At 32.8% G+C, this 24285-nt stretch overlaps 5 protein-coding genes across 8 annotated transcripts; 3 read left to right on the top strand and 2 right to left on the bottom strand.

Moving 5' to 3' along the window:
* Nucleotides 1-657: 657 nt before the first annotated feature.
* On the top strand, nucleotides 658-2895 carry LOC123205643 (IRK-interacting protein-like). Its single transcript, XM_044622660.1, has 2 exons — nucleotides 658-1179; nucleotides 1288-2895. Exons 1-2 carry the CDS (start codon nucleotides 949-951, stop codon nucleotides 2794-2796), a joined length of 1740 nt encoding a protein of 579 aa, XP_044478595.1. The 5' UTR covers nucleotides 658-948; the 3' UTR covers nucleotides 2797-2895.
* A 3561-nt stretch (nucleotides 2896-6456) lies between these two features.
* LOC123205625 (UDP-glycosyltransferase 92A1-like) lies at nucleotides 6457-8682 on the top strand. The gene has a single exon (XM_044622627.1). The coding sequence runs from the start codon at nucleotides 6528-6530 to the stop codon at nucleotides 8010-8012; it is 1485 nt and encodes a 494-aa protein (XP_044478562.1). The 5' UTR covers nucleotides 6457-6527; the 3' UTR covers nucleotides 8013-8682.
* A 3535-nt stretch (nucleotides 8683-12217) lies between these two features.
* On the top strand, nucleotides 12218-14159 carry LOC123205615 (UDP-glycosyltransferase 92A1-like). Its single transcript, XM_044622609.1, has one exon. The coding sequence runs from the start codon at nucleotides 12276-12278 to the stop codon at nucleotides 13935-13937; it is 1662 nt and encodes a 553-aa protein (XP_044478544.1). The 5' UTR covers nucleotides 12218-12275; the 3' UTR covers nucleotides 13938-14159.
* Nucleotides 14150-19160, bottom strand: LOC123205616 (lysine-specific demethylase JMJ30-like). Of its 4 annotated transcripts, XR_006499873.1 has the most exons (7): nucleotides 18623-19154; nucleotides 17844-18053; nucleotides 17532-17666; nucleotides 17292-17435; nucleotides 16022-16114; nucleotides 15702-15782; nucleotides 15154-15287 (listed from the first exon to the last, which is right to left on the bottom strand). XR_006499873.1 is itself a non-coding variant. In XM_044622613.1 (6 exons), exons 1-6 carry the CDS (start codon nucleotides 19079-19081, stop codon nucleotides 14481-14483), a joined length of 1077 nt encoding a protein of 358 aa, XP_044478548.1. In that variant the 5' UTR covers nucleotides 19082-19154; the 3' UTR covers nucleotides 14150-14480. The 4 variants fall into 4 exon arrangements, 3 of the variants coding, with proteins under 3 accessions (XP_044478548.1, XP_044478547.1, XP_044478546.1); XM_044622613.1 differs by lacking the exons at nucleotides 15154-15287; nucleotides 15702-15782 and adding an exon at nucleotides 14150-14516; XM_044622612.1 differs by lacking the exon at nucleotides 15702-15782 and having other exon boundaries at nucleotides 14915-15287; nucleotides 17844-18030; nucleotides 18618-19160.
* Nucleotides 19161-22556: 3396 nt separating this feature from the next.
* Nucleotides 22557-23265, bottom strand: LOC123205612 (CLAVATA3/ESR (CLE)-related protein 40). The gene is made up of 3 exons (XM_044622606.1): nucleotides 23089-23265; nucleotides 22943-22992; nucleotides 22557-22806 (listed from the first exon to the last, which is right to left on the bottom strand). Exons 1-3 carry the CDS (start codon nucleotides 23162-23164, stop codon nucleotides 22696-22698), a joined length of 237 nt encoding a protein of 78 aa, XP_044478541.1. The 5' UTR covers nucleotides 23165-23265; the 3' UTR covers nucleotides 22557-22695.
* Between the last annotated feature and the right edge of the window lie 1020 nt (nucleotides 23266-24285).

The following is a 24285-nucleotide window of genomic DNA, read 5'->3' as shown; positions in this document are numbered from 1 at the left end:
ATACACGAATATGTATATACTTATATGTTTTATCACATAATTGAGTGATTTTGAATTAAGAATAAAATAATACCTAATTATATGATGAGATATATAAATATATACGTATTTATATACTCAAAATAATATATATAGTATTGCTCTAAAAAAATATGTAATTATGGAAATACTGTTGGCTGTATGGTGGATCCATTTTATGATGAGTCATTTTACAAATTAATAATTATACTAATAATAAAATAAAAATAAAATTGAACACCTACTAATCTAAGTTTGAAAAAATTATAAGTAGATTTGAAAATTTACCATTTAGGTTTATAGGAATTTTGAAAACATGTTTATGCATGGTCACTTTCTTAATTTTATATGTTCTTTTTAATGAATTATATATATATTTACCCAAAAACCTATTTTTGAAAGAAATAAAAATTATAAAAAAATATCCTCAATTGGAAAATGAACAATTATACCTACCATTTGAATTAAGCATGGAATAATCATCGTTTACGGTAAAATGGGCATTTTGGTAAAATCATACTCATGGATTCTCTTTCTTTTCTCTTCTTTCTCACCTACCGTCAATTCACATGGCCTCTCCTTCTATTAATATAATATAAACTCCCTTCTCTCTCTTTCTCTTCTTTTCTATCTGATTCACTTGCTCTCAATTCCATTCACAACGAACACAAAACTTCATGGACTCCAAGATACCTCACAAACCTACTTCAAATTTCTCTTTCTCTCTCTCAATATCTTCTGATTCTCGTCCAAGATTGTAGACAAGATAAATGTCATGTTAATCTTCCAACGCCAAATCCATCCTTTAGATTCCACCTTCTCAATTCCCTTTGTTATTTTCCTCCATTGAACACAATTGCTGTGACTGTCTCTTTCATTCCTTTCTTTGTTCCCTTTTTTGGTCTTATTATCCTGTTTCTTCCCCTGCTCATGGCTGCTGCCACCACTGCTTCTTCTCAAATATTTCAAAATCATAATACTAATACTTCAGTTAGCAGGCACGAAATTCAAGCCGCCATTGCTGAAGCAGTCGAATTGAGAGCTCTTCATGCCGCTTTAATGAAAGGCAACAGCCCCGCCAATTCTCGATGCCCTTCTAGTCCCCCTGGTTCTCTCCCTGTCTCTCAGTTCTGCGCTCAAGATTACCCTGTTTTCACTCCTGTAAGTTGCAAGTTTCCATTTTCGTTATAATGAGATTTTCTCTTTCTTTATTTTTCTTAATTTAATGGCTATTTTGATGTATTTTAATGACTTTTGGGGTTTTGGAAGAGGTATGACGACGAACCAGCACCTGGGTGTCATCCAGTCTTATCAAAGAATCCTTCTAGAACCTGGGATGATTGTGGACTTGAAGGGAATGAGACTGGTTTTTTGGATTACAAGAAGGAGAACTCAACTTCACAGAAAGGATTTCCTTCAGATTTTGCCACATTAGAGTCACATACTTGTCCTACTGAGGACCGAAAATCTGTCACTGGTCCAACCTCTAAGCACATCAAAGTTCTTCAAAACTCTCCAGGAGCAACAGAATTCTACAAATTGAGAAGGGGAAGCAGCTTGGGAGACTTCAAATCAGTTTCATCTTGCAATAGATGCAAACCTGCAACCATCACCACTGCGCCTGAAAATGTCACCAGGAACATCAAGAAGTCTAACATTGTTGTCCCATTGACAGATTCACATTCATCTGCTCGATCACAATCGAAAAATAGGGGAGTGATTTCATGGTTGTTTCCGAGGTTGAAGAAGAAGCACAAGTGGGAGAATTCCCCAAACCGGACAAAATCCGAAGAAGTTTCACAGATTTTCAAGGACTTGGGGATATTATCAGTTGAAACATTGAAGAGAGAATTGATCAAGGCGAATGAGAGTCGGGACGCGGCGTTAAATGAGGTTTCTGAAATGAAATCTTCCTTTGAGGAGCTGAAACAAAGACTGGAGTACTTGGAATCCTACTGTGAAGAGCTGAAGAAAGCTTTGAGACAAGCTACAAATTTAAAGGGCTCCCAGTTTCCTGAAAATCCTGGAAATTTTCCCTGGAGAGGCAAGTCCATTGATGGGAATTCGGAAAATTTGACGCCTGTGAGTGAAGAAGTAATGGTGGAAGGCTTCTTGCAGATAGTTTCCGAGGCAAGACTATCTGTAAAACAATTCTGCAAGACGCTCATCGCGCAAATAGAAGACACGGATCAATCTCTGATGTTGAATTCCCTTCTTCAACCTTACAAATTATCACTAACTTCAAAATTCTCAAAGGCGTTTTCATGCCATTTGGAAGCAATAATAAACCAAACACTCTACATGGATTTTGAGAATTGTGTGTTTCAGAAAAATGGTAAACCAAAGCATCTAGATCGTCAACAAGATCGCCAGGCGCAGTTTTTGTCCTTTGTTTCGCTGAGAAATCTGAGCTGGAATGAAGTATTAAGGAAAGGGACTAAATATTATAGTGAAGAATTCAGCAAATTCTGTGACCAAAAAATGAGCTGCATAATCACAACTCTAAATTGGACTAGGCCATGGCCAGAACAACTTCTGGAGGCATTTTTTGTGGCTGCAAAATGCATATGGCTACTTCATTTACTCGCGTTTTCATTCAGTCCGCCACTGGGGATCTTGAGGGTGGAAGAAAACAGGAGCTTTGATGGACATTACATGGAGGATTTGTTCATGGAAAGGCAGAAATCACTGGGGGCAAGCAGGGTTAAAATAATGGTGATGCCAGGATTTTATGTGCAGGATAGAGTATTGAGATGTAAGGTACTTTGCAAAGTATAAATCGGCAGCTTAAATTTCATTTAGAATATTATGCTAGTAAATAGTAATTATCAAATTGATGTTGTTTTAATAAATATTTCAGGTGGGTTTTTAATTTAATCTTATTTTATGAATTTTAAGTTAATTTCTGTAATTGAAGGGGTAATTGGTAGTTGGAGGTTTAGGTGACATAATTGGAATCCTATCTTGCAAAAGAGATTTAATTTTTTTTTTTATTTAGTTCATATTATATTTGGGTTTGGACAAGGGATGTGAACTAACCCACCTAATCAACTCAACATCCATAGAATTCCTTTTCTTAAACTTAGTTTTGGCTATTGTTGCTCTATAATGACATATATAAAGTTTTCTTATCCAAATTAATCCGTTTTAAAATAATTAAATAATTTTAAAATAAAAATACCTGAAAAAAAACTAGAGGAGATTACATTGCAGCCATATATGGCTACTCTGGATAAATAAATTGTATATCTTACAGTACTCAATTTTTATATAGGAAAGAGCTAAGGAAAGTTATTTTCAGCCGTACTATTTTTTAACCCTCAATTTTAATTTATGTTTTTTTTTTTATGACAAATTCAACCTTATATTATATAATATACCTCTAAAAGATGAGTAAAGAATCTGAGTACAGATTGGGCCACTATCGGTAACATCAAAGAGTGGCTTCACAAAAATGCTAAACTACTATTTCTCACTTAAGTTTAAGTGCTTTTTCAAAATTATATTTGTAGGATTTAAAAAGTTAAAAGTCTTATCTATCTATTTAAAATCTCAATTAGGGTTAGAGGATAAAATTATTATTTAATAAAAAATTTTAAAAAACTAAAGTTTTATTCATTTGCTCTCGTCAAACTGTCATCGCGTTGGCTCTCTCATTTAGCTTAAATCTCTCTATCAATCATATCCCAATTACCGATGAAACTTATTTCTTTTGACAAATATGAAATTGTCTTCATTAGAGTGTCTTCATCTCAAACGAAAATAATTTTATCTTTGTCCGAGACGAAGACCACTGTTAGAGGTCTCAGACGAAGACAATGTGGCCGTCTAAGACCTCTGATAGTTGTATTCATCTCGGACGAAGACAATTTGATGAAAACGATTTTGTCTTCGTCGAAAGAAATAGATTTCATCGGTGGTTGAGATGGGATCGAAAATGAGAGTTAAGCGGGGAGGAAGAGCTAACATGATCAGAGACGGCGAAGTTTACTGTCTCCAGTGACGATTTGCAAATGTTAGGGGGAAAATATTAATTTTTCAAACTTCAAGTGGGGGGTGAATTGTGAAATTTTCAAATTAAGAGGGTTAAAAGTAATAAAATTTTAGTTTTTTATTTCATGACAGTTTTACCCTTATTCGTAACTAAGATTTTAAACGAATAAGTAGAATTTTTAGCTTTTCAAATCTCACGAATATGATTTTGAGAATGCACATAAACTTGCGTGGAAAATAGTCCTTTGGCCTCACAAAAATATAGTGAAACAAAAACAAAATCTTTTGGTGGAATTATTGAACACTATAATAATATCATCTCCTTTATTTGTGCCTTTAATCAAAGTAGTGCTAGAATTATAGATATTTTCAAAATACCCACATAATATATTTATAAGATTTCTACAATTAGTTATCTGATTGCTTCATTATGGTTTTACCATTCTAAGAACATTTTTTTTTAACAAGTATATTAAATACACATTAATATGAATAAATAATAGAAACTTTTTATTAATAAATAAGTTAATTACAATATTCACAAATAGAAATTGATTGGTTTTGGGACACTACCCTAACAGAGGTATTAAAAAATTGAATTATCACATTTTCATAACTCTTATATGATTTCAACATTAGATATGTTAAATTCTATCTAGTTTTAATATCATTTTTTATTTTTTTTTCTTTTTAACCTCATTTGTTTACGCATTTGATGATAAGCTAGTAAACTTGATAGAGATGATGAAATATAAGTAATGATATGCCTAATCGCTTTTATATGATTTTTAGCTAAACTCATGTTATCTTGTGTTATTAAATTTATAATATGACGTGTATACACTGTGAAATAATTTTTCTTTTTATCAAATGATAGATTTAAACATTTTAACATTAGTTATACTAAGTTTATCATTAAATTTAGCATTATTAAGAGCTATTATAAAAATAAATTTATTAATTTTATATTCATTAAATATGTTCGCTAATGTTTAATAAATTGTAATGTCAAAATGAAGATATTCTAACATCCTAAATGCAATTATTTTTTTGTACAACTGTTATAGTTGCACAAAGATTTCATAATTTTTTATTACAAGTTGTCCATAAATAAAAAGTTACAGAAATAATAACATTTAATTCGTTCATTTTTTTATTTTCATTAATTCATAATTTTTAATTATATCGGATCTTAATGTAGACATAAGTATTTTTTTAAACAATAAAACTATATATATATACTTTTCAGCACACAAATAGATATATAGCTGATATGTCATTGTATGATTAAATAATTTTAAATTAAAGATAAAAGAATAACCAATCACGTGATGACACAAGTTATGTTGTCTCATTTGTGTATTCAAAAGTATGTATATATAACATTATTTTTTTTTAAAGTAAGTTGAACAATATTTTACATAATATATTCCAATATTGTATCTCCTGTATAAGAAAAATGTTGGTTAGAAGTGATAAAGTATCTGACTATGTAGTTGCATATAACCTAATGATTGTATGTGAAATTGGACATTTCTCTTGTGACAAAATCAGGTGTAGCTAGATTATTTGAAGAAGATACGCACATTGATATTGATCTATTGAAGACAATTTGTTGTTGCCCTCGTAAGTTTTGAGGAATTTTTTATAGTGCTCCATCATATGCCGACAAAGATGTTTGGTAGCTCTTGAACTCGTACAAGTCAAATGTCTATTGCAGTGCTTGCACAATACCTTTCGAACCAATTTATCATTATTGTTTCTTTAGCCTGATCAACATGATTTCATATCATTGATTTTTATTTTCTTTCTTTAACGTTGAGGGTTCTATACTTGCTTATTATTGACTCAAAATTTTCATCTACTTATAGAGACAAAGTGTTTAATCAAAATGATTGAATGGATCAAATTCATTCAATTTTATATATGAATGAAATAGAAATAATAATAGATAATATTCTAAAAATTAGAAAATCAAAAATTGATTATGAACAATTGAGAATGGAAATAAAAATTGAGATTGAGACAATTGAAAAAATTCGTAAAATTTAAATTAATTTAGGGAGGGCGGGTGGTTTATAGCTTAACTAGTCCTTGGACTTGCACGCAACCCTGGAGGGAGTCGTCGGATAACGACTCCATGCCTTTTTCTTTGTTTTTTTTTTTAAATTTATTTTTTAATATTTTAATTATTTTAGCAAGTTCGTCTACCAGGGGTCTATACTGGGACGACTTGGGGGCCCAAATCATGCCCCAAATTTTGAATTGTTGTCAGGTTAGAATGGTAAAAAATCCTTAACCCGATATGATATGTGAGCCCAGTTGGCCACATCAAGTCAGCCCGACTCGAACACTTTGAGCGAGCCGGACCATTATGTGAAAACCAATAATTTAGACTTTAAGCACAGCCCACTAAAAGTGCCACTTTATCCTCTGCTCGGGCTACACCATTGTTCATTCAGCTTATTATACTCCTCTCATCCATCAGTTTATCCTCTTTGATCTTCAACTCAACTATGTCGCAAACAAAAGAGATGATAGTAATGTTTCCTTTCATGGCACAGGGCCATATAAACCCTTTCCTAGCTTTAGCCCTTCGGATAGAGAAAACAAACAAATACACCATAGCTTTTGTTAACACACCTTTAAATATCAAAAAACTCAGATCATCCATCCCTTCTAACTCCTCCATTCATCTCCTCGAACTCCCTTTTAATAGCTCAGATTATGGCCTCCCTCCTAATTCCGAAAACATGAATTCTCTTCCTTATCATCTAATTCTTAATTTCTTTCAGGCTTCTTTGTCATTGAAACCCGATTTCAGGAAACTTATCTCTAATATTATCCATCAGCAAAATGGACAAATACCAGTTTGTATCATCTCAGACTTGTTCTTAGGATGGTGTGAAGAGATAGCACAAGAGTTTGGTGTCTTTCATGCTATATTTATTTCCGGTGGTGGTTTTGGCTATGCTTGTTACTACTCCCTGTGGCTAAACTTACCTCATCGGAATACAGATTCTGAAGAGTTTGTATTGCCGGATTTTCCTGAAGCTCCTAGATTTCATGTTACTCAAATGACAGATGTTTTGAGATATGCGGATGGTAGTGATTCACTTTCAAGCTTTATGAGAAAGGCGCTTTCTCAATGGAGTAAAGCTGATGGAATATTGTTCAACACGGTAGAGGGGATTGACAAGCTTGGACTTACGTATTTTAGGAGAAAGTTTGGTCGACAGGTTTGGTCAGTTGGCCCCCTCCTTTTGACTCCTGGAAGCCAAGCCCAAAGCAAAAGAGATTTTGGAATCTCCGAAGAGGAGTGTAAAAATTGGCTTGATAAGAAACCTGAGTGCTCAGTTCTCTATGTTTCATTTGGTTCACAGAACACAATTGCTCCATCACAAATGATGCAATTGGCAATGGCTTTAGAGGCTAGTGGGAAGAATTTCATATGGGCTGTTAGGCCACCATTAGGGTTTGACATAAACTCTGAATTTAGAGCAAATGAGTGGTTGCCTGAAGGATTCGAAGAAAGAATCAGAGCCTCAGGACGTGGGCTCTTAGTGCAAAAATGGGCACCCCAGGTGGAGATTTTATGTCATAAATCTGTATCAGCATTTTTGAGTCATTGTGGATGGAACTCTGTGCTTGAATCACTGAGCCATGGTGTGCCGATGATTGGGTGGCCGATGGCAGCAGAGCAGTTTTATAATGTAAAATTGTTGGAAGACATGATTGGAGTTTGTGTGGAGGTTGCTAGAGGGAAGAGTAGTGAGGTTTTTCATGAAGATATAGTGGCAAAAATTAAGTTGGTGATGAATGAAAGTGAGAAAGGAAAGGAAATGAGAGAGAAAACACTGGAAGTTAAGGAGATAATCAACAATGCAATCAAAGATGAGGAAAATTCTAAAGGGTCTGCTATTGAAGCCATGGATCAGTTCTTAAATGCTGCATTGGATTTGAAGCTCAGGGGAAAAAGCAAAGGGGAAATTCAACAATGAGGTTTGAGTCTGTTGAAAAATTAGATTCATAATTTTAGTAATTTGTGTTGTGATATTTTTTAAAAAATTGAATCAAGGAAAGGCCAAAGGACTATTTCCCACCCAAGGTATGCTATTTTTCTAAAATTCCCCCCGTTAACTTTGAAAATCCCACCTATGGATGGTTAAAACTAACGGTTTCAAGGGTAAAATCATCATATTGTCTGTATTATTAAAAATAAACTTAAATTTGATCTAATTTTCCTCTCTAAACCCTAAAAATTAACAATTTTCCCCAACTCAAGTTTTAGAAAACAACATTTTCCCCACTAAGGTTTTCAATTTTTTAGATTCAATTTTTCGACGCCGTTTCTTCCTCTCCGATGACCTGCAAGGGATGCCTTTTCCTCTCTGACGCGGTCTCCTTCCTACGTCTCTCTTAGGAGTGAAATTATTAGTTTTTAGGGTTTAGGGAGAGAAAATGATATAATTAACGGACTTAGTTAATTTTAATAGCCTATAGGTAAATGAGATTTTCAAAGTTAACCGGGGGAAGCTTGAAAAATGCGCATACTTTGGGTGGGAAATAGTCCTTTGGCCTAAAGGAAATAATACACTGTGGTATGTGATAATGAGCAATATTATGGTATTAATTTTAAATATATAAATAAATATATATTTTTATGTATTATCACATGATTGAATGTTATTTTATTTTTAATTCAAAATTATTTAATCATATGATAACACATATAAAATATATATCTAATTATTTAAAAAAAGTAGATATACATAATTTTATTATTTGATAGATACATCTCTTAGAAGTTTTGGGTTGGGGTGAATCGAAGATATGTTTAACTTACACTCAATAGTCACAAGTAATTTTTTTTTAATAATTAAGAGAGTATATTTAGAAAATGCCAAAAGGCGAACAAGAAAATAATTAATTAGTCCGATAAAAAGGTACCTATTATGAAATAATGTCTTTCCACCTGTTAAAATGAAAGAAAATTGGGCATCTTATTTATTAGTTAAGCATCATTTTATGACTTCAAGTGTGAATGCATTTATAAAAGAGTCAAATGTTTGGGCTTATAGGGTGGTAAATAATGCTTATAAATACCCTCTCCTTTTGTAATTTGATAATCCGTTTGACATAAACTCTTACTCTTCTCTCAATTCTGTATTTCAATAATATTATTTTTCTTTCAATTTTTCCTTCACTTCAATTATCTTTCATTTTTATTTAATTATATTCATAATATGTTATCAGTAAGATCAATTTAGGTATAATTTAATACTAATTATGTTGTTGTTCTATTTGTATGAAACAAATATAAAATTAATTTTCAAAATTGAAAAGGTTTCGAAAATAAAGTAAAATTGTCAGTTTTCAAAATTTAGAAAAAAAATAAAATAAAATAAAATATATTTTTTTTAATATTACTGATAAAATAATGATTTTACTCTTAACCATAACAAAAAATTATAACAAAAGTAAAGTGATAAGTAGATATTTGAGTTTTTAAAAATTAACAGGTTTGTGTTTGAGATTTCAAAATACCTTAGGTCAGAATAAGTCTCTCGACCTTTTAGGAATGAGGTTCTTATAAAGATAAGATGGACGACACTTAAATGCCTAAAAGATGGAAATGGCAAATTTATTTGATGAGAGATGTAAAACACAAAAAATGAGGGATGTTGAAATGGCTCTTTTCTCTGGAAGTAGTTTACCTTTTGCTTTGCAGGTATTAAACATGACCCGTTTACAGAAATTGCTTGATGAATTGGAAAAGTTAACATGGCAATGCTTCCCTAAGGTAGTCATGATAAGTTCGAAAACTTAGAATTGAATGTTAACCCTAGTTGATCATTAAAGTGACTAACTTGATTTTCATTGAAAAGTAAAAGAAGACTTGTACCAATAATTGCCGCAACTTTTCCAAGGTCATCAAATCCTTCACCTCAAATCATCTCTCCTGATAATGCTTCTAACGAAACCTCTGAGAATAAGATGTAAAATTACAAAGCAAATTGATGCGTATAAGTTGGGCCGGAGAACAAGCTTACAGTATGCATCTATATATTATACTAAACTATCGACTAACAGTTTTAATAGATAAGAATTATCGAATCTTTTAATAAAATTATTCAATATTATGATAATATCATCCCTTTTATTTGTATTTTTAGTCAAATTAATATCACGTTTATGGGTATTTTCAAAATAGCCACATAATATGTTTATAGGATTTCTATAATTAATCGTCTGATTGCTTTATTATAGTTTTACCATTTTAAAAACATGTATATATTTTTTACCAATATATTAAATACACATTAAAATGAATAAATAATAGAAATTTTTTATTAATAAATGAGTTAATTACAATATTCACAAGTAGAAACTGATTGGTTTTAGGACATTACCCTAACATGGGTATTAAAAAATTGAGTTATCGCATTTTCATAACCTTCACATAATTTTAACATTAGATATGTTAAATTTTATCCAGTTTTAACATATGTTTTTGAATTTTTTTTTAACCTTATTTATTTATACATTTAATGATAAACTAGTAAATTTGATAGAGATGATGAAATATAAGTAACGACATGCCTAATCACTCTTATATGATTTTTAGCTAAACTTATGTCATATTGTGCTATTAAATTCATAATATGACATGGATATACTATGAAATAATTTTCCATCAAATGATAAATTTAAACATTTTAACATCAATTATACTAGTTTATCTTTAGATTTAGCATTATTAAAAGCTATTATAAAAATAAATGTATTAATTTTATATTCATTAAATATGTTCGCTAATTCTTAATAAATTGTGATGCCAGAATGAGAAAATTTTAACGTCCTAAATGCAATTATTTTTTTGTACAAATGTCACAGTTGCACAAAAATTTCATAATCTTTTATTACTAGTTGTCCATAAATTAAAAGTTACAAAAATAATAACATTAAATTTATTAAATTTGTTTATATTTTTTATTTTCATTAATTCATAATTTTTAACTATATTGGACCTTAATGTAGACATAGGAATTTTTCTAAACAATAAAATTATATATATACACTTTTACGCATACAAATGGGTACATAGATAATATATCACATATAATTAAATAATTTTTGAATTAAAAATAAAATAATAACTAATCACGTGATGACCCAAATTATGTGTTCCCATTCGTGTATTCAAAAGTGTGTGTATATATATATATATATATATATATATATATATATATATATATATATATATATATAACATTATTTTTTTAAAAATAAATTGAACGTTGTTTTACATCATCCATTCTAATATTGTATTTTTTGCATAAGAAAAAGATTGTTTAGAAGTGATTCGCACATAACCTAATGATTGTACATGAAATTGGATATTTTTCTCATGATAGAATCGGGTGTAACTAGATTACTTGAAGAAGATGCGCACACTGATATTGATCTATTAAATGCAATTTATTGTTACTCTCTCAAATTTTGAGGAATTTGTTTATAGTGCTCTATTATATGCTGACGAAGATGTTTGTAGCTCTTGAACTCGCACAAATCAAATGTCTATTGCAATGTTTGCACAATACCCTTTGAATAAATTTTTCATTATTGTTTCTTTAGTGTGATCAACGTGATTTCATAGCATTGATTTTTGTTTTCTATTTTTAACATTGAGGGTTCTATACTTGCTTGCTATTGCCTCTTAAATTTTTTATCCATTTATAGAGACAAAGGTGTTTAGTCAAAATGATCGGATGGATCAAATTTATTTGATTTTAGATTATTTTATATATGAATGAAATAGAAATAATAATAGATAATATTCTAAAAATTAGAAAATCAACAATTGATTACAAACAATTGAGAATTGAAATCAAAATTGAGATTGAAACAATTGAAAAAATTCGTAAAATTTAAATTAATTTAGGGAGGGCGGGTGGTTTATAGCTTAACTAGTCCTTGGACTCGCACCCAACTCACTGGAGGGAGCCGTTGGATGACAACTCCATACCTTTTTCTTTGTTTTTCTTAAATTTATTTTTTAATATTTTAATTATTTTAACAAGTTCGTCTACCAACGGGCTATAGTGGCACGACTTGGGGACCCAAGTCATGCCCCAAATTTTGAATATTTGTCACCTTAGCGTGATAAAAAATCTTTAACCCGATATGATATGTGAGCCCAGTTGGCCACATCAAGATTGGCCCGACTTGAACACTGCAACCTCTGATCAGAGAGTAATAGTATGAGCGGCAAAACCAATAATTTGGAGTTTGACTACCTAGTATGGAGGTCTTTTCCAACAACGCAACCCACCAAAAGTGCCACTATATCCTCTGCTCGGGCTTCACAGTTGTTCATTAAGCTTATTATACTCCTCTCATCCATCAGTTTATCCTCTTTGATCTTCAACTCAACTATGTCGCAAACAAAAGAGATGATAGTAATGTTTCCTTTCATGGCACAGGGCCATATAAACCCTTTCCTAGCTTTAGCCCTTCGGATAGAGAAAACAAACAAATACACCGTAGCTTTTGTTAACACACCTTTAAATATCAAAGAACTCAGATCATCTATCCCTTCTAACTCCTCCATTCTTCTCCTTGAACTCCCTTTTAATAGCTCAGATTATGGCCTTCCTCCTAATTCCGAAAACATGAATTCTGTTCCTTCTCATCTTATTCTTAATCTCTTTCAGGCTTCTTTGTCATTGAAACCCGATTTCAGGAAACTTATCTCGAATATTATCCATCAGCAAAATGGACAAATACCAGTTTGTATCATCTCAGACATGTTCTTAGGATGGTGTGAAGAGATAGCACAAGAGTTTGGTGTCTTTCATGCTATATTTATTACTGGTGGTGGTTTTGGCTATGCTTGTTTCTACTCCCTGTGGCTAAACTTACCTCATCGGAATACGGATTCGGAAGAGTTTGCATTGCCTGATTTTCCTGAAGCTCCTAGATTTCATGTTACACAAATGATGGATGTTTTAAGATATGCGGATGGTGGTGATTCACCTTCAAGCTTTACAAGAAAGGCACTTTCTCAATGGAGTAAAGCTGATGGAATATTGTTCAACACAGTAGAGGGGATTGACAAGCTTGGACTTACGTATTTTAGGAGAAAGTTTGGTCGACAGGTTTGGTCAGTTGGCCCCCTCCTTTTGACTCCTGGAAGCCAAGCCCAAAGCAAAAGAGATTTTGGAATCTCCGAAGAGGAGTGTAAAAATTGGCTTGACAAGAAACCTGAGTGTTCAGTTCTCTATGTTTCATTTGGTTCACAGAACAACACAATTTCTCCATCACAAATGATGCAACTGGCAATGGCTTTAGAAGCTAGTGGGAAGAATTTCATATGGGTTGTTAGGCCACCGTTAGGGTTTGACATAAACTCTGAATTTAGAGCAAATGAGTGGTTGCCTGAAGGATTCGAAGAAAGAATCAGAGGCTCAGGACGTGGGCTCTTAGTGCAAAAATGGGCACCCCAGGTGGAGATTTTATGTCATAAATCTGTATCAGTATTTTTGAGTCATTGTGGATGGAACTCTGTGCTTGAATCACTGAGCCATGGTGTGCCGATGATTGGGTGGCCGATGGCAGCAGAGCAGTTTTATAATGTAAAATTGTTGGAAGACATGATTGGAGTTTGTGTGGAGGTTGCTAGAGGGAAGAGTTGTGAGGTTTTTCATGAAGATATAGTGGCAAAAATTAAGTTGGTGATGAATGAAAGTGAGAAAGGAAAGGAAATGAGAGAGAAAACACTGGAAGTTAAGGAGATAATCAACAATGCTATCAAAGACGAGGAAAATTCTAAAGGGGCTTCTATGGAAGCCATGGATCAATTTTTAAAAGCGGCATTGAATATGAAGCTCAGGGGAGAAAGCAAAAGGGAAATTCAACAATGAGGTTTGAGTCTGTCAGAAAAATAAGATTAGCACATTTGTGTTGTGATTTTTCCTTTCTTTTTTTTTTCCAAAAATTGAAGAAAAGAAATGATACAGTGTGGCCTTTGAACCGAAGAAATGTTTGCAGATTGGGTTGGGGTGAAGTGAAGAAATGTTTAATTCAAACTCAATAGGCACAAGCAACTTATTCAGTCAGATTAAACACCAATAAAGAGCAAATAAGGATGTTATTGCAGCAAGCATGAAACAAATTGAAGACCACAATCTAAAAGACTCGATGTTGGTAATGGTACCTTGGCAGCCAAAACCAGAGTCTATGTCGGCTCATCTTTTTACCATTCACCATGTAAGCGATATCACACCTAAACAGATAGAGATTCATCTAGCAAGATTTTTCTAATTCTCAAATGAAAGAGTTTTAATTCCAACCTCATATGGAAGGAGATTCATTAGTTCCCAAACTCCTGACCAACTACTAGATTGGTAGGTATCAATTGTAAAGAAGGAAGTAGACAACTTCCTAAAGCTTCGTCTACTCTTCACTTAGCCTCCTTTAGGTGCTGATGGAGAACTCAGTTTCTGTCAAGATCAAGTTCAAAGTAAAATCAAACAATCAAAGGAGATTCGGTGAGCATGAGAGTGTAAGATTAACCATTATCATAGTTTGATATGGTTGAATCACAGTCAAATCATTAACCATTCTGTAAAATTAACCAAACTAAACTGTTAGCATACGTTCACAAATTGCTATTCTATCGTTTGTTTTTATCACCTAAAATTTATTGATAAGAAAATTTTTATCATTTTCTGTGTAACAGAAAGATTTTTATTTTTTTGATGTAATAACCAAACTAGTAATTCAATCTACAAATAATCCATAATTCTATAACAAATACACATAATGAGATTTTATGTGGCCAACAATCAAGACTCTTTTACTTCCACACTGTTACTAATATTACTAAAAATGGTCAGAATTCAAGTCCAGAAAGCCGAAATTATACTGAAAAAATGTTTAAAGGTTCTATTCTGAAAACATTCTGCAGTTGGTTATATAATCAACCAACAACAATGTCACTCTATATAACACTATCACTGTAACAAGATATATATCAGATAAAATTTATCCCAACTCTAAATCTATGATGAACTATTGTGTCAGGACGAGGTTGAACCTCCGGCGTCACTGCCCCACCAAAAGCTGACAGACAAACTTATTGAAAGAGAGCGCACATAGTGCCACCATTTTGGTGGGATGTATATCATTTCACCTTCGTTTAGAATGCAGTCAAAAAAGTCTAGGTCATTCACCTTTGGGAATTGTGAGTCATCAATGTGGTCTAAATCAACCTTCAAACAAGAACATCAACATTGAAGTTGTCAGAGTGCCATAGCAAGAAGCACAAAATTCATTGTTTTAAGAATGGGGTTCTTGTAAAGATAGGATGGACGACAATTAAAATGCCTCAAAGACGGAAATGGCATACTTATTTTATGAGAAATGAAAAACACAAAAAATGAGGGATTTTTAAAATGATTCTTTCTCTGGAACTAGTTTACCTTTTGCTTTGCAGGTATTAAACGTGACCCGTTTACAGAAGCTGCTAAATGAACTGGAAAATTTAACATAGCACTGCTTCCTAAAGGTAATCATGATAAGTTCAGAAACTTAGATTTTAAGTTTAATATTTGTTTCTTAACCCTAATTGATCATTAAAGTGACTGACTCGATTTATAATTAAAAAGCAAAAAAGACTAATGTACCAATATTTGCTGCAACTTTTCCAAGGTCATCAAATCCTTCACCCCAAATCATCTCTCCTAGTAATGCTTCTAACGAAATCTCTGAGAATAAGATGTAAAATTACAAAGCAAGCTGATGCCCATAAGTTGGGTATGTGAATGTGATTTATATTAATAAAATCTAAAATTAAAAGGCAATTCTTTCACAACAAAATCAACCAAGTTAAGGCACACCTAAACCAGCTTATTAGTTCCATATTACTCATCCGAATAAACAGAGGGAAGGGTTACTGCATAAAATATTCCTGCAGATTTAAGAAGAGTTCAAGTTAGTGAGCTACCTGGCTGGAATTGCAAAGCATGGTTTCTGTGTATGGGTAAAGTTCCTCCAACAATGAAGCAGGGTAAAGCCTTACATATTTTTTACCAACAACCTGCAAAAAAAATTTTTAAAAAAGAAGCTGAGGACTGTTTAGGCCACCATTTCAATCTATTTATATTAATAACATAGCAGAATATCCACACTTGCACTTAAAGATATGCATGCTAATCAACTTAATAGTAATCATCAACAAAACTGTATTAGTAGTCTGTGGAATTAGTGCATCTAGGTAAATATAAAATCATTATCAACTTTTCTTCTTTCTATGTATGAGAACCAGAGCAGAAGCTTGCCTAATACAAGAAATGAAAATATAGCCATATTTCTAAACACAAAAGGAGTTTAGTAGATAATGATATAAAAAGGTGGTTGCAGGCATCTGGCCGAATGGCATCTTCTCCACAAACATTTATGGGGAAAAGGGTGAGGCCAGGGATTAATCCAACTACCAATATAAAGCCATCGATCATGTGTAACCTCCAAATTTATAACCAGTCTTATTGTATAATGCATTGTGAACAAGTACTATCTAACTAGATCATTCAGGTTCCAGAATATGGGCATATGCAACCCCTTGTCATCAAACTTTCACTCTTAAACCAAAAATTAAATAAATATACAACACCACCCAACTACTACTTACCGTTAACATTCTGTCGCTCTAATAGAACAGTCCCAATTCAACAATTTTATTAAGTAGGAGTTACTTGGATATGTACATCTATTCACAATTCAGTCCCCAAGAAAAAAAACAAAGAAATTGTAGACCAACCTGGTCATTTGTATAACTGCCTCACTTATTATTATACATTAAAACAGCTTAGGCTGGTAATGAATATTCAGATGGAAGGCAACTCCCATAGTCCCAAGAACTTCAGAGACTTTATCAAGGAAGTATAATGATGAGTTAGTCAAATTAGCAACAGGAGGAGCCACAATTCTGAAAGAATATTACGGAAATCCTACACAATACAGTCAAAACTGCCCTTTTCACATTTTGGAGGACAATTGCAAGTCTTTTCAACAATATTGAAGCACTGACCCAGATGCGAGCAACTTTTAAGTAATACTTCATTTAACTTCAAGGTGCAACAAAACAATATATTTATATATATAAAGCATTAGGAGAAAAAGTAGGAAGAAAACACAAACACAAGTTTGATGAAGAAAAATAAATCCAGAAGGAAGCTCCATTCTGTAATTATGCATAATATGGAGCCAAAATATACCTGAGCAAGTATATTATGATGTGGATCATGATGCAGGGGTGTTACTGTCCCCACTGGACCGAACCAAGCATTAAGAGACCTCAGCTCCCCTCCACCAGCAAAACAGTAATCAGGAATACAAATGTCTTTGCGAAGTTCATTAATCTGCTATTCCAGTATATCATCAATAAGCTTAAGGTTTCAATATGCATTTCAGGATTGCGCTATTCAACATCATCAGACCCTAGGAGAGACACATGCCTGATCAAATAATGGATGCTGAGCAAGATATGTAAGGACATCGGAAGAATTGCCAGTCAATCGAATCCTCTCAAGAAACTGGGAAAATGGGATAAGTTCTTGCTTCCACTCTGGGCATAAATAGTTTTTTCCAACCTGCAATGCATTTAGACTTTACCAGTTCTCAATAATAAACGAAACTTCAGTAAAGAAGTAATTCAAGAAAAACTCTTAAACCAGGAAGGACATTGCTTTTATTATTTAAAGTTTGTAACCCAAGCACTCATGCTAACTGCACTTAGATTTTAACAGCATAAAAGTAAATTTAATTACCTCAACTGGAACTGTGCGGTCACCAGCAACTCTTTTCAAGTAATCAATATCATTCCACTTAGTCCTGGCTGGCCAATGTGCCATACAATCAGTTATTATAACTGGAGAACCTGAGAGGAAGTATTCGCGCAGAAATCCCTCCAGAGATAAACCTGACCTCTTCACCACAATCTTACAAGATAGGGACCTATTTGGCAAAATTCGAAGAAGCTGCATGATCAAAAGCAATTCCATCACTGGTAAAACAAGTTCTTAGATCTTTCAACTGCAGCATATAAAACTAAAATAACAATACAAAAATGAACAAAAATCAGTCAACTAAAAACCATAATCTTGAGAAAAGAAAAAAAAAAAATGCTGAATATAAAATATATGGACAACCCAAAATGACATTCTCAAAAAATTAACTATTTTAATAACCCATAATGGTAAAAATCAACTTTTTTTAACCGATTACTAAATTGTGATATAACATCCAAAATATTGCAATACCAGTCCGGTAACATTAAGGGACCAGAGATTTTGTTAACAGACCCAGCACTGTAATTTTTCTCATATTAATATTCTCAATATTTCCATACGAAAATTTCTCAATTATTACTTTATTTTCTAATTATTTTATATAAAAGTTCATAAAACAAATAAAAATATAGTACATGCAACAAAAATATAAGATATTAATTAAATATAAGTTGCATTGTTACCACTAGTCCTACAGTTACCGACCAGTATGGTGGTACGTTGCCGCGAAGAAACAAAATTTGAAAAACGAACCTCACCTCAGCTTTATCAAACTCCTCCTCGGAGACTAATCTCCTTCCATTCTCCGACGACGCTCCAGCGCGCTCACCATTTTTTTCACCTTCTCTTACTCTAGCTCTAAACGACACCGTTTCGATAGCAGAGTCCAAATCCTTCCTCAAAAGAGGCCCTCCCATGATCACTCCCATATCCAAAACCCTAAGCGCCTCCTTGAACTCCCCGTCCCGGCAATGATGCCTCGCCACATGAAGGCACGCCATCGAGAATGCATCCCTCCACACCGGCAGCACAGAGTGCCACGGCCCGGAGTGCAGCTGCTCCCAGGCCATCTCGCGCGCCGCCTCGGCAGCGCGTGCATCTCCAGTCGCCGCCTGTGCCAGCATGCTGACGTAGGCGTAGCCGCCGTGCTCCGAAATCATCTTCAGAAGGCCCGACGATTCCTCGTCGAGAATCGGCGTGGAAAAGTAAGTCTCCATGGAGTAAGTGAAACGGTGCGTTTTTGGGAAGGAGACGCGAGAGCGAGTCAGAGACTAAAGTGTAAGATATTAGGAGGAAGATATTTATTTGTATAAGAACAAGGAAGAGGGGCAGTTTGGGCAATGATCGGAGGAAATTAAAAAAAAGTAGTTACAAAATGAATCATAATGTGACGTGAGATATTTTGAGGATGGTTGCCAAGTTAGATATTTTTATATGGTTTTTTGGACTCCACTGTTCCCAGAAAGTCAAACTATTATTTTTCAACCAGATTTTTTTTTTAAATGAAAATTTGAAAAGTTTATTTATTTTTTCATAGTTCAATTTCATTTAATTCTTGATGTCACCTTGTCTAGTATGGATGGTCGAAACACTTAAAGGATAGTTTTATCATTTCATTAATTTTATAATTAATTAATGTTAACAATTTTGTTAAGAGAACCGGATGATGGATTAGCATGTAGACTTTTTATACTTTAAGGATGAAAAATGACAATTTTATCAAAGTTGGGTTGGGAAATTATTTGTTTGGCCTGACCTGACAAAAATCTTCTTTCAATGTGATGACCCACTTAAGTAGCATAGGAAATGATATGGTTGGCAAACTATAGCAATCATAAATATGATTCTAATATTACTGAAAATTTTCTATTATTAACAGATACATGTATATATACTTAAATTATTTAAAAAATAAGATTTTAGAAATATAATAAAACTATACGTGTATTTTTTTATACATAATTTGAATACATATATGATATACTATTATGCGATTGGATAATTTTTAATTAAAGATAAAGTAATACTCAATCACATAATAACGTATTATTTATATATCCAAATTATATATCAAAATTGTGTATATATAATATTTCTCTTATTATTGTATAAGAGAATTAATTTTGGCAATCCAATAACAGTATAATAATTTTGTTATTTTAAAAACTTTTAGAGAATTTTTATTAGGCCAAAGGACTATTTCCCCCCAAGTTTTAACCTAGTTTTAAAAGCGCATCTAAGGGATATAAAAAACTCAAATACTCATCTATAAGTTAACTTTATTTTGATGATTTTATATTTACTGAAATAATTTTTAAGACAAAAGTGACTTTATTTTAAATTAAAATTACCTTTCCACCATCTATACCATGACCGACAATATGCAACTAGGGTTGGTTTTGAACCGAGTTTACTTAAATTTGAGCTTAAGTTCAGTTTAAATAAGCCCAAACCAAGTTCAAACTTGAGTATGAGAGTTTAATATTTTCAAACTCGAGCTCAAGTTTTAAGGGTATTTGACTTGTAAAGCTCGCACGTTTAACGAATTTAATACAAATAAACTAAAATGATGTCATTTTGACCAATACACATTAAATAATGTTATTTTAGTATTAATCTGAACTAAAAGCTTGATTTGAGCTTAAACTCAAGCTCAATTCCTCTTAAACGAATTAAGCTTGAATATCTTTGAAGCGAGCTCGAGTTTAAGTTTGACTTTACTTAAGCAAGTTTGAGCTCGACTCAACTCAACTAAAATTCAAACTCTACATGCGGCACCTCGACTGACTCCACCACTACACTACTACCATCAACAAAAATCACACCACCCACCCTACCACCATCACCCATCGACCACTTGTTGACACCACCATCATTGTTTGCATCACCACTAATAGACATGTATTCTGATGATCTATGTTATCAAATTTACCGTCTCCAGTAATTCTACAATATTTCATCTGGTTGCTATGTTAAATCGAGCTGAGAAAAAGGTTAATAGGTTTTGGCCACCAAACTCGCATCATATGGACCCTTCAATGGTTGCCTTGAACATTTGACAATGCACCCCACTACGACTTATGTGAGCACTCAAGCATCGTCAAACTCTTCGATTTACCTATGATTTCCCTTACCATTTCTCATGCAGCCCCACTTTAATTTGTTATAGTTTTCTATTAGGGATGACAATGGGGAGGGGCGGGGAGGGGATCTCAATCCCCATCCCGGTAGGGGATATCAATCCCCATCCCCACTACGGGGATGAAAACAATTCCCCGTCCCCTCCCCGCAAAGAAAAATCTCTTCCCCGTACCTGCAAATTTTTTTTTTTTTACCTTTTAAACACAATATAAATATATTAAATAATATAATTAAATAAAATTAAAATTAACCTACTATTTCAAATATCACAAATATAATATATTAACTACTTTAATATATATAACAAAAACCTAAATAAATTTGAAAAACATAAATAATTTACAACTATAAAAAATATATTAGTATTTTAAATAAATATATTAATATAAAGGGATAGGGATGGGGATGGGGATGGGGATGGGGATGGGGATGGGGACGGGGAGGGGAAGGGGTGGGGTAGGGCGGGGAGGGGACGCATGTATCCCCATCCCCGGCCCGTCCCCAATTGCGAGAATTTTTTTTATCCCCATCCCCGTCCTCTTTCCCGTTTCTATTAGGGAATCCTCTTCCCGTTAGGGTCAGGATCTCTAAAATCAGGCCTAAATTGTTATTCCTATTTCCTATTGTCTCTACACCTTTATTTTAATTTAACATATTTACGAGTATTTAAATAAAATAATATTTTTTATTTTTTTATTACTATTAATCAAACAAATTAATCTTTCTTTTTTAAATGAAAAATTATCTCAACCAAATATACCTTAAGGTCTATGTCATTTAACTTCATTTTTATCAAACAAAGATGATTATCGACTCATGTTATCCCGGAGCTATCGAACAGTGATAATAAAAGCTCTCCCAATTGTGTTTACTTTGGGTACAAACCAAAATTTCTATGAGAAACTAGCTTTATCTATTCAAATTATTGTTAAAAAAATAATTTAATTTCCAATAGAAAAATACTATGATATTAAAATTAATCTACACCATAAAAAATTAAAACTTTAATTAATGTAACCATAATACTGAAATTAAAAAAATAATTTATTTTTTTGAAGTCGTCAACTGACAAATGGTGATAAATCTTCATTAGTTCAACCAGAAATCCTTTGCTTGAAAATCTACAATTTCTCATTCATTTGCTGTCAAATTCAAAGCAATAATGAAATTAAAATCAGAAAATAAATATAAGCGAAAGCATTCTCTGATACCCAGAAACAGGGAAAATTGTTCTGTACCTTTTTCTGAATATCACAGAATTTGCTGTTTTTTAAAAGGATTAAAAAAAAAATAATAACCAATTATTGATATAAAGTCATCAAAAATCTAAATATGCAGTCGTTTTTATTTTCCAAAAAGGGTATCTATATATAAAATAAATGAAAACAGATGAAGAAAAATAAACCCTAATTTTTCAGACCAATGAAAGATAAGGATGACATAAACGTTAAAGTATGATTCAATGAATCACAGAAATATATACAGAAAATGGAAGCGAAAAAGTAAGAAACATGCATCACAAAAGCTAAAAATTGATGAACAATGGTTCTGGCTTTTACAGGAAGAAAGCAAAAACAAAGGACAAAGGGAATTAATAAAAAGTAGCTTTCATGAAATAAGTTAAAAAATGGTCAACAATGATGGACAACACCACCCACCCGCCACAAAACTTCATCATCCATCGTCATCTTCAAGGCCTGGCTGGGCTGCCATTGTGGTGTAGAGGGTCTGGTCCTGTTGGCACTTGCCTAGCTGACTGTTGATTATCGCCATTAATCCCCAAACTTTTCACAAATATCACCTTAACTCAAACCAACAAACCAAAAGCACAAAACAAAGACAAGAACAAAGCTTCAGTAATGAGAATTTATCTTCAAGAGAAGGACTAAAATGGGAAAAAGGAGCTTTTTTTTTTTTTTTTAGTTTTGGTTCATTACCTTTGTGGGCATGGAGGTGTCTCTTGCAGGTTCTATTCCACCATAAGAGCCTGCGGACATGGAAAGATTGTTAAAAGATGGAGAAAAAAGCGCCCTTTTTTTTTTTGGTTTAAGCAAAAAAATTTTGAAGAGAAAGTGGAGCTTACGAGAAGAGTGGACAAATGGGGCCGTTATCACCATGATAATGAGCAGAGAGATAGAAACCTTTTGCTTGAACGCCATTGTTATCTAAGTTTTTGTAAGCCTTGTGTGCAAAGTAGCCACCTTCTGTAAAGAAAGGTAAGGGCTAAAATGCATGAAAAGCCATTTGGAAAGCTCCGTTTTGTAGCAGATTTTGTTTGGTGGAAAGTATCATCGAACCCCTAAAAGAAGTACATATTACCAGTTAACCCTTTTTTATCTGCTGATTTAATTTAGCCTCAGAAACTTTATGGTATTTTTCCTTGGTGTGTAAGTTTATGGTGAATCAATCTAAAAATACATGAAATGCCGATTATTTTGTTTCTTTTCAAAAATGCTAAATCAGCATTTGATATTCCTTTTTTCGATCCAGAGACATACCATTTTTCTTCTGTTTTTGTTTGCGTAGCATAGGAAGATTTATTTTGAAATAAAGGGAATAAAATAGGATATAATTAAATTAATTTTACTTAACGAGTTTACACAATTTTTATTAACACTTTGAAAAGTTATATTGATATAATCAAATATCTAAAATAATAATAAGTCTATCCAATGAGGTCTATTTTCTTTTGTAAATAAAAAATGTTTTTCTTATTATAATTGAATATTTAACACATAATTATATCATATAATAGACGATAAAAAAATTAGACTTTTGATATAGAATATGATACGTAATTCGATTGCTATGAATAATAGACATGATTTGCTCTGATAGGTGACCTGCTATACTAAAACATAATTTTCTTTCCATCATATGAAATTAGGGGTGCTATAATATTTTACATATTAGTGGGTTATAAATATTATCCATAATAGAGCTCATATGATATTTTTTATGGATGAGGGGCTGTGACATTTTTCATGACAGAGTGAAATTAAATTCATTAGAAATTTAGAAATTTGAATAGGCCAAAGGACTGTTTCCCACCCAAAGTATATTGTTTTTATAAGTTTCCCCCTATTAACTTTGAAAATCTCATTTACCCACTTATAAATAGTTAAAATTAACGGTTCAAGGGCAAAATCATTGTTCTCTTATGCGGCCTCCTTCCAACAATTCTCCTCAGTGTCATCGTTGATAAAGACGCAGAAGGAGGCCGTGCAGGAGAGAAAGAAACGTCACCTGAAGGTTGTCAAAGATGAAGAAACATCGTTAG

Source organism: Mangifera indica, unplaced genomic scaffold, assembly GCF_011075055.1.
Source record: "Mangifera indica cultivar Alphonso unplaced genomic scaffold, CATAS_Mindica_2.1 Un_0010, whole genome shotgun sequence".
Lineage (NCBI taxonomy): Eukaryota > Viridiplantae > Streptophyta > Magnoliopsida > Sapindales > Anacardiaceae > Mangifera > Mangifera indica.
Note: the sequence above shows the minus strand (reverse complement) of the source record. Positions and strands in the feature narration are given on the sequence as shown.